Here is a 14,443-nt window from a genome sequence, read left to right on the forward strand (position 1 = left end):
TACTGTTGCTATTGTTATTGCTGTGCATTTCTGTCTCCGTCTTTCTGTGTAAAGTAAATTGTTTAATAGAACAATGGGAAAAAATTAAAAATTAATTAAAAAATAAGTTCAGTTCGCAGTTCACTGCAGTGTAACACAGATCAGACACTGTGGTTGCACTGTTACAAATACAGATTTATTTTGTTGTCTATTCATTTACAATGCTGCATTGTGAACAGGTTGGAGGTAAAATAAGGAAGGCATTTTTCTTACTTCAAATAGGAGACACATCTGCCAGCACTTTGGTTATGTTCACTCTTGGGGGATCCTTGCTTTCATCTGGTCATTGAAGGGAAGACATCAAGGGACATCACCGTGTTAATGTGAATCTGAGGTTCTGGGCAGTGACAGGTTGTGTCTCTGGTCTATCATGTTTTCTGAGTGGTATAGTTTTTGTGAAATGTTGCTTTCTAGATTAGATTTTTTTGTGATATTTTTATTGATTTTACTTTTGCTATTGTTAAATTTGAACTGAAAAGTTATGTTTTGCGCCTCAAGGCAGGGGCACTGTAATGTGTTATTCAGGCAAGAATGAAAGTAAATACACTTTCTTGAATGACCCGCACACTGTAAAGAAATAAGCTGAAAAACATGCTGTCAGACATTGACATATGTATGGGAGGGAAGTTAGGGGCACCTTTCATCAATGTCTCCTTGAGGCCTAAACACAGCAGCTGTTCAGTGGCCCTGAAACAGCCTTGTCTCAGTATGCCCAAATTCAACAGAGCCAAACACACTTTGCAACTGTTTTCAAACACTAACACTTTTACACTGCTGCTATGATGAAATAAGCTTTCTTATACTTGCACTTTGGTATTGTAAAGTTTCCCACAAGAGCTGATTTTAGTGCCATGCTATATAAGTTGTGCAAAAGCCTTATCTGCATACGCTGTGCCAAAGCAGAGAGATAACCAGCCGACTGAGGAGGCCAAATATCCGGAGCTACGTACTAAGCCTTGCTTGTTTGGCTGGCGATTCTGTAAGAGAATGACTTCTGTCGATATGGCTTATTAACAGCAAATGTGATATTTAAGATGCAGCTTTAGGGTATCTGGCAATAATTTATCACAGGTTAGTCATTATTTAGACACGGGTGTTCTTACATGACTAGTAAGATTAGAGAGTAAATCACAATGGAACACAGCTTCCATCTGGTGGTTAGAAAATGTAAGTACAAAGATCAAGATTCACTGAGATTTTCTTTTACGCTGATGAGATGTGGTGGTGGGAATAAATCAGTGTAAGGCCCAGATAATCAAAAGATCATCAAAACAGCATCAAAAGACAAAAAAGGAAACCCCTTTCTTTAAATCGGCTTTTGTTTTCTCTGTTTTGTAAGACTGAAGATCGTATATATACTGTTTGTATTACCTGTGCTTTACACTATTCTGATATAGATTTGTATTCAGTTTTTAAAAAAATTCCAGAAGTAAATGAAGATTTTGCTGCTGGAACCTGGGTCACTTTGTTTGCTAGTTTTAAACATGTACCAACCTGAACGCATCCTCTCACAATAAAGGATTTATTTGCCATTCTGTGTTATTACCAGCAGTATGATATAAAAGATAAATAAAATGGACAAGACTGAGCCAGACCATGTAGTCTGTTGATATGATGATGTTTTGCTGGAGATAACTGCATTAACAGCAGCAGTCCAGACAATCTTGAAATTGAGGTAGTTGTGGAGGCAACTCAGATCACAGCAGTGACTTAGATTAGCAACAAAGACAAGATTGCTCTGCAGGCTAGACCATTTCTCTCTCATTCAACAAATCGACAACAATCACAGTGGGTGATGGGATTCTTTTAGTGGCCATTTTTGGATGATAAAATTAATCTTCGGTGTATCAAAATTGGTTCATTATTTCTTACCCTACAACTCATGTAATTCACAGCGAGAGTGCAGGAGAAAATTGTCTGATTCAGAGCCCTCAGTGAACCGAGAACAACCTGCTCAGTAGGAGGAAACCACATCCTGTATTAGAGTCTGCGCAGAGCTTGAACCAAATCAGCACTGGTGGAAAGAGTACTCATATGTTTTAGTATAATGTAAGTATATGTACCACAGGATATAAATAATCTGTTACAAGTAAAAATCATGCATTGAAGAGTTTACTTAAATAAAAGTTCAAAGGTATCAAAATCCAAATATTGTGCCTAAAGTGAAAGTACTACTTATTCAGAGTGGCTAAATTCATGTTTATTATGTCATTGGATTATAATTATTGATGCGTTGGTAGCTTGTGAATTTCCCCTGGGGTTCAATAAAGTCTTATTTTATCTTAAAGGACCAGTGTGTAGGATTTTGTGGCAGACTGCAACCAATACTGCTTTTGAAGGATGTAGGAGAAACTACAGTGGCTGCAAAACTACCAAAAAAACATGAAAAGCTCTAAGCCCAGTGTTTGGTTTGTCAGTTCTTGGCTAGAAACATGCTTCCTCGAAGAGGACCTGCTCCCCTGTGAATAAAAACAGCTCATTTTAAGGTAATGAAAAACATAAAAACAAGATTCTTATGTTCAGGGTATTATACACTAATGAAAACATACCTATGAAAATTATATTCCATTCTGCCAATACATCCTCCTATGTACTTCAATAAATGTACTTAATTTCTACCACTCCAAACAAGCCAGCTGCTATAAACCAACCAGAATCCAATAATATCTAATGTAGACTGAGATAACTGGGAATTTGAGAAAATGTTACATTTTAATCTGTAATGGTAAGAGATTTTTGTTAGTCTATTTGGCCAAATTGTACTGTACGAAAGAGAGCCGTTTTATATTCCACTAGAGATTTCAATAAAAAATATTTATTTTAGTCTATAGAGGGTGGATGATTTTTAAGACAGCTAGTGAGTCCATTTCTCTCCCCCCTCTCTCCTAATGACTACATCCATGTTCTAATTGGAATTAAAATGTGAAATCATAGTGCTCAAACGCTTGAATAGTTTATATGCTTTTAAATTCATCTCTGTCTGCTGATTATTTACACTCCACAAATAAGAACATTTATAGGATGAACAATAATTTCTGGGTGCAGCTCTTTGTCAACTCCAATTGCCAAATTTCATGAGAAGACTCATGAAGTGGAATTTTAGTTTATTTTCATGATCATAGGAAAGACATGTTGGAGTGCTCTTTAGTGAAAAAGCTCTAATCGATATCGAAGAGCTCAACACTACTTTTAGACCGGGGGACCTCCACAGTTCAGCCTGCTCTTATCACATCTCATCAGCCTGTTAAGTCAGTGGTCCATAAAACTGTCTCCAGTGTGATATGCCATCATCACATCACTCCATAATTTTCTTGAACAACACCTTATAGTTGAATGAGCATGCTTTGCAATGCATAACCAGAGTGCAATGGTGAATTAGGCACCAGGGGACACCTCCAACTCTTACCGCTTATTAAACCACAACTTACACTTTCAGAACCTCAGCATGCCAGCCCAAGCAGAGAAGAAGCGTTCCCTTAACAGCAACTCATAGACTTCAACTAACTAGATAGCATATGGCAAGCTAAACTGTGTTTTCACTGTATGCTATTTTATGCTTACTATGTGCATTGCTCCGGTTGCACAATATGCAAGTGAGTAACTGGATGTGGAGAATAATGTTGAATTTGGGTAATTAGGAAGTGTGTGTGTGCGTGTGTGTCAGCCTGCCTGTCTTGACTGTATGTCTACAAGTGCACACAGAATGCAAAATGACTCCCTTAGCTGCCTTTGTCTCCCTCTGGGCCTTACAGACTTCCCAAGCTGAACAGATCAAGCCGAGGCTGCAGACTGGTTAACAAGCAGCAGAATAAGCGCCAGCCAGTTAAATTGTATGTAACTTTTTAGTTCGCACTAATAGTGTGACCTTTATTGATTTCTTGTCTCTGCCTTCAGCTTGGCGAAACACTAATGGCATTGGTCAATAAAAAAACCATGAAGTGGAAGTTCTCAATACCCCTCCCCCTGTGTTGACCACATCCCTAAAAATAGCCACTCAGCCTCCCTCAGAGTCCGGTGAGCCAGTGCCATGACAGCTCAGTACTTTTATTCAATATGAGCTGCACTGCGTCCCTGTTTGTTTTCTCACTACAGATGTAAGAGGGCTAACATGCTGAGCCATCCGCCAAACACATCTACTTTGACTCCTGTCCCTGGCAACTCCCATTCAGGTGGCCAGCCACATCCAGTGAGTACCCTGCCTCTTGTAATCAATACATTTATAACACGATGAACGAAGCATAAAACAGCACCGCGACTAATCGAAAACAAACAGCAGTTTCAGCAACTGTATCACGCACGGCACTCTGGGACCTACTGCTTCAAAGGATTACATTCACATTTCAAAAGAACAAGTTTACAATAAAAAAAATGCCCCTTGTCTGTGTAGCTACCACCCACTGTTTTATTGACTGCATGTCAATGTGTACCCCTGCCGGCTGATGTCTCTCCCTCTACACTTGCACTTATTGAGCTTTGCAGAAAGAAATATTATGAGCAGAGTTCAATAGAGCTGAAATTATCCCCACTTCCCTCCCAGTGAAAACAACCCTCTACTCAGGATAGTCTATGTCTTCTCAACTTCTCAACCCTGAACATTGTTGACCAGTCTATTTCTACTGCATACCGAGGCCCTTTGGATGTGAGCCTTCCCTTGCTTCACAGGTATACTGCTGAATTCAGAAAGACAGAGGCAGCTGAAGGCGATTCTCTCACACAGGGCTGCAGCCATTTGTACGTCAAAGTTCTGGGAGGGGACCCCTGTGGTGCTGCTCCTCCACAGTAAGAGAAGCAGCAGCAGCAGCAGTATTGATTCACCTCGCAGCCTTGAGCCTGCTGTCACAGACAGTATATATCACTTTATTTAATCCACTGTTAAATAGGCTGTAATTAGAAATCTGTCCGGCGGATGTGTTTTGGTTAAAGAGTGGTTTGTGGCTAAGTTGCAAGTCAAACTACGCGGCCCGTTGTGCATTAGCTTTGTTGTTCTCCATTCAGTTACAGTTACATGAGATTTTTTTGGGTTATGGATTTGGATCTGAGTGCTATTGACAGTGTCTGCAAAGAGAAGGCAAATGATGCAAATAAACCCCCTCTTGGGGGATTAGCCTGCTTGCTATTTGAAAAGTACTTACAGTAAGTCTCCTAATTGTGGTTAATGTTTGTAGGTCCCTTGACTCAATCTAATGACAGATTGCAGATAGCAATACCATTCATTTATAAATAGTGCTCTTGTCACTTGCAGCAGCATCGACTGTACAACACGCATGGCCACCTACAGTGGTAGAAGAGGCACATGCCAGTTTCTACTGTTTTTGTACTCTTAATAGAAGTATGTATTTCACCACTATGAGCAAGCATTTAGAGCTAAAACTGATGATGCATATGATGCTGCAATCAGTAAAAGTGACATTTTAACATTATATTGTTGTTTAGAAAGTTTTAAAGTTTTGTCAAACCACAACCTGACGACAGAACTAAAAAAGGAGCAAAAAGCCTGAATTGATCACTCTCCTCTTCTAATAGAGCTGTATTTTACACACTGTTAGTGGAGGGATTAGGCATTTTATCATTAAGACTTAGGAACCGATGGATTACTACTTGTAGACCTGAAGTATCTCTGGACATTTACTCAAGCACAGCTTTATGAGACTTCATACTTATCTCCACCACAATTCAGAGGGAAATATTTCATCACTTTACTTAATTTATCTACAAGTTTCAGCAGTTTTCAATTAAATTTTATCCAACCTCTGCAGTAACTTTGTAGATTTTACTTTACCATATGTCAGCGTTTTACTACACTTTAACTACTCAGCACAGCCCTACAACTTACACTAAAGTATTACAGTCAAAGTTACACATCTATAATTTTGTGTAGTATGACTTGAGTTCACGTTACTGCCAATAAATACTTTTATAATTGAAGGAACATTTGAGATGAAGGGCTTTCACTTGTAATGGGCTTTTTTACAGAAGGAAACAAACAGGTTTCAGTCATAAACTTAATGATGGCTGTCTTGGCTTACTGGGACACTCAAATAGAAAGCAGCAATCATTAATGTTATTAGTAACACCTGCACTTCTCCTGCTATGACAAGACAAAATGTCTGCTGTGAAAAAAAAAGGCCGGTCTTCCACCACTGTTTAGGACAGTTTTAAAAAAAAAGAAAGCTGGTCAGAGGCCACGTTTCATACACTAGGCAGTTGGGCTGTTATTAAGATGCAGTGCTGCATAACTGACACTGGGTGTCGCTCCAGAGCGCCTAATATCGCTCCTGCGCGCTTACTCCGCCACTATCATCACAGCCCCACCGCGACTCCTGTCTTGTACTGTGTGTGCGTGTGTGTTGTGTGTCGGAAAGAAAGTCAGCCTGGTTTCCAGCTGAGTGCTTGCTCTCTCACAGTGTGTGTGTGTGTTGTCATTATTATCCACTCTGCTCCCAGCTCAGAATGGCCAGATTCACTCAGACTGAAACAAGAAGGCAGCACCATCCACAGCAGCCCCAGCCCGCTCACTCCAACCTGGTTTTCACCGGACCGGGGGCACCACCGAGCCAACAGCCACTACTACTTATCCCACATCAGCACCAGTACCCTCAGATCACATTTCCGAAACCCATGAACGGCTCAGAACCCATTTCAATTCATCCGGAGAGCGGCAACATGAAAGACCAAGATGCCATTAAGCTGTTTATCGGGCAGATACCGCGGAACTTGGAAGAAAAAGACCTGAAACCCCTGTTTGAACAGTTTGGGAAAATCCACGAACTGACAGTTCTCAAGGACCGATACACCGGCATGCACAAAGGTAACGTGTCGCCCCTCGAATTGCTGCGAGGCCCATATACAGCTTAATAATACTGCTTATTATTACCTGTACCTTTGGAACTCATTTGCGTTGAAATAGTGACGCGAAAAACACGCGTAGCCCATTTATTACTTTTTAAAAAATGTTATCAGGCTTATTCTACAATATTGTATCAGTCTACAAATGTAAACAATAATATCATAATGTGCATCATTGTTTCCGTATTTTCATCTAATGAGCTTTGTTATTTTGTCCCAGCAATCTTTATATAATAGGATAAGTTCTTATTATTATTTCACAATCTCAAAATGTTTTGGAGGGTTTGTATTTCCATCTCGATAATTCCACATATTTCATTACACGGACAACCAAAATGGGAGATTACAAATACTAAGAAGGCCAGCAGTATCAGGAATGATAGGTTGGACGTGTTCTGTATTTTATTGCAATTGAACAGTATTTTCTTGACGCGCTCTTAAGTGGGGCAGAGGCGCTTGGAAAGGATGCATTTTTAAAGAGCCTTCCTCTGCCAGTCCCCGTCTTTTGCGGAGGGGCGGCATCATTTATTCATCCATAAGCTTTCTTTAACATCTCCCCCATGTGCGAATGGGGCTGGGTGGAAAACCCGACACGGCGAAATCAGTTCACAGTGTCTCCAAAGGGCGCAAGAACTGTCGCAAGATGACGGACGTCGCCATGCGCGGAGAGTGGGCAGTGATGCTGCCGCCGCTGCTTCTGCTGAAATGGAAGTCTGAGAGGGAGTCGGAGGGTGTAAATCCACTCTGCTGCTCACTATACACAGTGACAACTTCCACCTTCCATAATGAAGTTGGTTATCAGGGATGTACGGTGTACATCACTGCCTGGGTGGGAAAACCATTACACAATACGTGCCCCCCCCTTCCCACCTCTCACAGTCGATCCACGCAGTGTAAACGTCATCATCATCACCATCATCATCACCAACTTTAATTTTGTTGATTACAATTCATTTGTATTTGTCAGGTTGGGCAGAAACACATAGCCTGTAGGGAGCTGTAGGGCTGTATATTGGTTGACATAATCACAGGATCATTTCTACATTAGGAGACTTCCATGATAATAATGAGTGTGACCACTATCATAATCATTCATTTCATTGTAATCATCATTTTAACAGCCTATATTGGGTCAATGCACTCTTGATATTATTTTGCAGCACCGTGCTCATTATTCAAAGGGAGAAAAACCAACACTGTCTGAACAAGAGTTGTGACATGCTCTAGTCTGTTGCACATTTGTGATTTAATACGTGCTCACTTTGTCACAGTATTGGGACAAAATACATACCCCCCCAACCCCCAACCCCCCAACCCCATCCTCATTTTGCACTCCTGCAGAACAGATGTTGATATGTGAGGGATGGTAGTACAGGAGATAAGCCTTTTTATTGCAGTGACATTTAGAAAAGACAAACGACAGTCTGTGACAATAATGTAAATGCCATTTGCAAACATTGCAAACAATGTCATGTCTTCTATGACATATAGAATCACCATCAAAAGATTACATTTGTTACCATCACAAAGGTTGCCCACAACTGTCACAAAGCCCTTGTATTGAGGACTTATCAAAAATAGAATGGTATTTTTGCCCTATATAGCCATTAGTCATTAAAATGGACTTAAAATAAGACCATAATAAATGAAATGAAAGCAACAGAAACCAAGGGAGATGCTACAAACAAAATTTTTTATGTGCATATTCCTGTTGAAATTAGCTGGTGATCTAAAATATCGGCTCTGGTGGAAAATCTCTGGGATCACATTTGGATAAAAACATATTCAGGTTTATAAAGGATTTATATCTCATTACAATATGCTATCATAGCTTCTATTAGCCACATATTTCATGAAGCCTGGATGCAAATGCTCCTGATTCCACAGTTTATATCGTCAGTGTGTAGAAGAGAAGACATGTTTTGTTTCAGTGAAGCACTCATTTGCGTTCATCAGTATGTGTTTGCGTGTGCATGTGTGTGCATACATACACTAAAATGTCATTGCCCTGTGTTGCATAATGATTGCAGTATTTAGCTCCTGAGTGATTGTCGCCAGATCATGGTGTCAGGGAAAAGACAGTTTAGGCTCTTAGATGTATTTCCATGCACAGAAAATAGAGCTTTGTATAAAGTGAAATATATAGCAATTACAACTAGGAAATAAATCCAGTTCATTAGTAATTTAGCTCAAATATAGTGAATTATTTGTTCACCTAGATTGTTTTTACATTTGAAAAGTTTTCTCGTCTGTTTTCTTCATATTATTATACTATCATCAGTTATTACATAATTAATGTTCGGGTTAAGTTAAACAACTGAACATTTTTTCTGAAATGTGTAAATGTACTGTTGTATTCAGTGAAATTATCTCTTTCTCAGGTCCCTTGACAGTTTGAAATGTAAAACTCAAATCCTAAAGAGCTTTGTAAGTCAAATCCCCTTTTTTCTAAAAGTCTAATAGTCAAAGAAAAAAAAAGAAAAAAAAATCCTGCAAAGTTTTATATCTACTGTATGTCAGTCAGGAGTTTTCTTATTGTCTCTCCGATCTGAGTAAAAAGTATAAAAATGTAATTCTATAAATACTTTAATCAAAGTAAAGCTTTACCTTTATTCATTAACTTACAAACAACTAATTAATTTTAGATAAGTACTGTTCGGTTACATTGAATTGCTTAAAATGTAATGAATCCAGGCCACACAATTAACAATACATAATCAAACCCTAATGTGTCAGTGATCTCTGATTAGGTTATTTTATAGTTAATCATGTTATTAAACAGAAAAGGATTATGAGTATGGATCCTGATGGAAACACTGGAAACACTGGAGCAGAAGCCTCAAAGAGGCACATTTAGACAAATACATTGATGGACAGAGGGATAAACACACACACACACACATTATTTTGTAATAATTCAAGTGTCGTGCATTTGTAGTCACTGCACACATTCTGTCATTTTGATTTTCATTTCATGCACATTGTGCTTTGTGTGTTTATTATTTCCTCTTTTCTTATGCAACTATTTTTCCCCTTGGTAATCCATGAGGGAAAACATGGAATTAGTTTGTAAAGCGTGATAATAATGCATGGCCATAATAACTTGACTCAAGAGGATTAGCAAATGTGCATTGTCTGAAGCAGCAGTCTCTTGGGTGATCAGCTGGTTGCCTCCCTAAACAGTGGCTGCCTCTGCCAATTAAAAATTCAGTCTAGTCTGCCTCTTCAAATGATTAATTCTGCCCACGCTGTCGATGGCCTGCCAATTATTGTCGCCCAATTGGTATTAATAGGTAGAGGATTTCCTGATGTTGAATTTATCATAGAAAACTTCTCCCTCTGGCTCTAATTAGCGTCCACTTATAGCGCATGCACAGCACACACTTGCACGTTTATACACATGCATATATGCAGAAATAAGGCTTAACATGTTTAAGTTGTTGTTTTTCAGATTTTATTTATTTATTTATTTTAATTCAGTTTTGTTCGAATTGACTTGAAAAGTGGATGCCTACATGAAAATGCTGTATCTGTTTCAGTGCAGACTTTTGTTGAATTGCTCTATTTGTCGGGACAGATTTGACCCTCTGAGTTTGGTTGAGGTTGACTAATCTTCCCTCGTGCGGTTAAGTAACGTGCACTGAAACGAGAGGGAGAGAGAGGGAAGAAAAGCTTTTTTTTTCTGCAGGTGTGATTCAGCACAACAGACAGACAAAACAATCCCTACGCTGCTTCAATCTGCCGACCAACTCAGCCCGGGTATCAATATTAAGCTATTGTCGGGTACCATTGTGTTAATGCATTTATAAATGGACCAGAGATATTGCCTTAGACCCCAGCCAAGCAGAAGCACATTAAATCACAGAATAATCTAATGAAATATTTATTCAAGTTTTTATTTTTTTCTCCCTCTGAGCTAGTCTGATGGATAGCGTTCCTCTCTGGGTTGCTCTGCCAATAAAAAAGAGAAAAGGAAGGAAACAGGGATAGATGGAACGTAGCATATGCATCAAAGTAAAATGATGTGTTATTAAGATGAAACTGCTTTTTTCCTACTTAAAATGATACCTGAAAGGCGGTGGCACTGATTAAACTCTGGTTTAGTGAAGCCTCTCTCTCCTCTTTGATATGATGGAAGTGTGAGTGCATCTACATGTCTCTATATTGTGTGTGTGCCTTATGGAAAGTGTCAAAGATCACGGCACTGCTGTAGGACAGCATCTCCCCTGAGGAAACAGATGGGATAAATTCACTTACAGACTATAAACAGAGCTGTAGAAGTGACATGGACGGTACATACACGCTACACTGTGATGATATTACTGATTTAACAGACATGAGCGTAGCATAGGCCTTTTTGCCAGCATCGCCAATGTATGGTTGCTAATGAAATTAAACAACTTCACAAAGGTTTTAAGTAGGAACTGATTCCATTTCAGCTGGGCATGTGAACGATGAGACACAGGAAAAACAATTCTGTCTCCTTGCAGTTTTGTGCAGTGATTCGATTTAACAAATCTAGAATAAAATCTTCTGTCAGGGCTAGTGAGCGAAGGCCACCGAGGCAAGCTAATGCAGTAACAACACTCGCTTCACAATCTTTAAACGTCTGTAAATATTGTAATAAGCAACAGGGCTTTCCTCATAAAAGATGCAGCAGCTCAACTGGTACTGACAGGCGCTATGGGCCTTGACTTCAGGATGAGGAGTGTTGCCTCCTTCTCTCTTCTCCTCTTTTCTGTTGCTTTTCCAAGGAGATTGCCAATCTCAGATGCCGACAAGGCCGGGCTCTGCTGGAGGTTAGTGTCCGCACACCAAACTCACCTGGCTTTTATTCTGTCTCGGCTTCTTTCCTCTTAATCCCTGCCCGAGAGAGCCTTTCAGATGGATTGATTTCCTGCTCCAATGCAACATTCATTATGGCTAGCAGTATATTATGCTTTCTGTATATTGGAAGTGCTGTTATTCCATGACCTTTCTGGAATATGTTTGCTCTTTATGGGTGCCTGTAGCAGAGACAGACATGAGAAGATGTACTGTGAGATCTGAGGGAAAACATGGACCAATTTCATCACTAAGATGCTCATTTATGAAACATACACCACGTGTGTATTTCGTTAAATGGACTAAATGAAGCTCTGTGGTGGTCTGATTTAAAGTGTGGACAGTTGGAGGCATGATTGTAATGGCATGGGTGTTGAGGGTTAAGGCTAAGACACTTGTTACTCTCTTGCCATTTATAAGTGCAAATAGTTTGATGTTTTTTGCTGTGATGTAATAATGTAATACATCCTAAAATGTCTTTCAAAAAGCATTTAAAAAATGAACAATGATTATAAATTAATTCTATAAACATTATTGATGCAACAGGAAAGGAAGTAAATTTGAATTTATTAAAATTATTAGGACATTTTCTTCTGACCTTTGTTGGTTGTTGTAACAGTCTTTTCAAATTTTAAAGGAAGGATTTGGGGTTGGATTATTTTTGGTGTGTTGTAGGCCATATTTCTCCTCTAAAGGTAGAGTCGGTAGAAGCGTACCGCCTTCTTGTTCATGCACAAAGGTCACAGCTATTTCCATAGTCTAAATAGAGGGATAGAAGCCTATCTATTTTGTATGGGTAGCTTAGTAGAGAGTGCCATTGCCTACAGAGCAGAGTGTACTCTTATGAGGGGGGGGGGTTTATAAAGGCACAGAGGGAAAAAAAAGAGGAGGGAGCGAGGGAGGAGGGGGTTGGTGGTTTCTGTTAGAATAGCATGAGCTCTTTAATGTTGTGTTTGAGCCTGGCTGGGCACAGATTCATTTTAGAAGGAAAATGAAATAACAAGGGAGAGGGGAGAGAGGAGATTTTAATGCAATGTTTTGTGATAATCCCTCTCCATTTTGGAATGGTTCAGGAGAACTCATGCGATAAAGCCTTGTACAAGCCTGGAAAATAATAAGTTATTTGTCTTGCCTTATAGTACTGTGCCCTTGGAGGGCTCGCTAACCCCCATGTTTTGGCCAAAAAACAATCACAGATTAGTCAAGCTGTCACATCTCTCTGATTGCCAAATGGTTGAGCCCTTGATGCTGGTGTGAATGAACAATGCATAAATGTCGTACATGTATCTGCCTGAGAGTGCGCGCAAACACAAAGCGTGTGGATATGACTAAGCGCTGTCACTCGATCAAATTGGACAGGGAAGATGGCACACGTGTGCGGCGGGGCCCACAAGGCAAATGACAGACACATGGGCACAGAACAATGGACGTATGGACAGATGGATAAGTGGAGGGGAAAAGATGAAGTGTTTGTCAGAGATGCAGAAACAAATAGTTGCTTGTATCCCAAGGCTGTGGGGGAGTAGAGTGATGGCTCAGCTTGGGACATGGAGGATCCCTCTGACAGGTTGAGAGCTGTTTGGACACCGGAGGGCGGGATTGATGGAGGGTGGAGGAGGAGGAGCAGAGGCCAAGTTTGGCAGATGTATAAAATAATCACCAGAATGCTGTTAACATGACAAAAGCCCTCTAGTAACACAGGCAATACTTATTCCAATATTACTATTGCTGCTGCTAGTGCAAATACTGCGACTTCTATCTCTGGTCTCAGAGGCGATTTACCATTTAATGGCTATTGTTATTACTAAATTACCAATAAATGCAAGTAACAATCAAATGCTTATATTAGACATAACAGCTAACGCACCAAGATGCTTAGAATGTAAGTATTTTGACAACATAAATAATGCTCCACATTACCTCCCTAAATGGTAATTATGACAATGGTAAACAACAGTATCAGCATCAAGACTTTTTTTTCCTACAGATAATAAACATTTCCCAACTTGTGATGAAGACACATTTTAGATTGGAAAATGTCTATGAATGCTCAGGTCCATGAGGGATGTGTGAAGATACATGCTGCTCAGCACGGTTATAAATAGAAATTCTGTGGTATTTCCGAAAATAGGTTAAGCTGCCATCGCTGCACTGCTGGCATGACATCACTGATTGCCTGCCAGCCTTCCCCAAAAGACTGCTCCCATACTGTGCTCAAAAGAGGGAGAGAATGAGGGAGAGAGACAGAGGGAGCATCTGTGGGCGACTGTAGGGCCATGTCCCCCTCGCCCCCCCCCGTCACACCCCATCCCTTCCATCACGCAGCCATCTCTCCCCTCACTCCTTCCATCTATCTTCCCCACTGAAGCCGCAACGCTGTAGCTAACAGTCTCTGTGCTTTATTGCCAGAGACACAAACCGGTCAAGGGCTTTGTACTGGAGATGCATCGCATCCACATTTTTTAGTGTGATACAAGCAAATTGTGTGCCAAATAGTGCAGAAGACACGGATGAAAGATGGAATTTGTGTTTCTTTTTTGATGATCAAATGTTAACGTGGTTGAATGAGCAGTATGGACTTTATATGAGTTCCAACATGGCACCCATTCTGTGGTTCACTATTCAACGGTAGATCTGGCTTAATTAAAAAAGACTACTCAAATTAATTAATGGCTGATGGGTTCTCATATGTGCTTCGTTCTTTGCCATTCTTCTGATCTATCTATCTATCTAT

The 14,443-nt window shown here is 40.0% G+C and overlaps 1 protein-coding gene across 1 annotated transcript in view; it reads left to right on the forward strand.

Moving 5' to 3' along the window:
* Positions 1-6,489: 6,489 nt before the first annotated feature.
* The window catches only part of celf5a (cugbp, Elav-like family member 5a), a 184,197-nt gene continuing 176,243 nt past the window's right edge, over positions 6,490-14,443 (forward strand). The window contains exon 1 of the mRNA XM_035654113.1: positions 6,490-6,847. Within this exon, the coding sequence (XP_035510006.1) occupies positions 6,490-6,847 (358 nt within the window). The remainder of the gene's footprint in view (positions 6,848-14,443) is intronic.

The sequence above is a fragment of the Morone saxatilis genome, unplaced genomic scaffold (assembly GCF_004916995.1).
Source record: "Morone saxatilis isolate NCDOM2014 unplaced genomic scaffold, NCSU_SB_2.0 Contig12, whole genome shotgun sequence".
Classification (NCBI taxonomy): Eukaryota; Metazoa; Chordata; class Actinopteri; family Moronidae; genus Morone; species Morone saxatilis.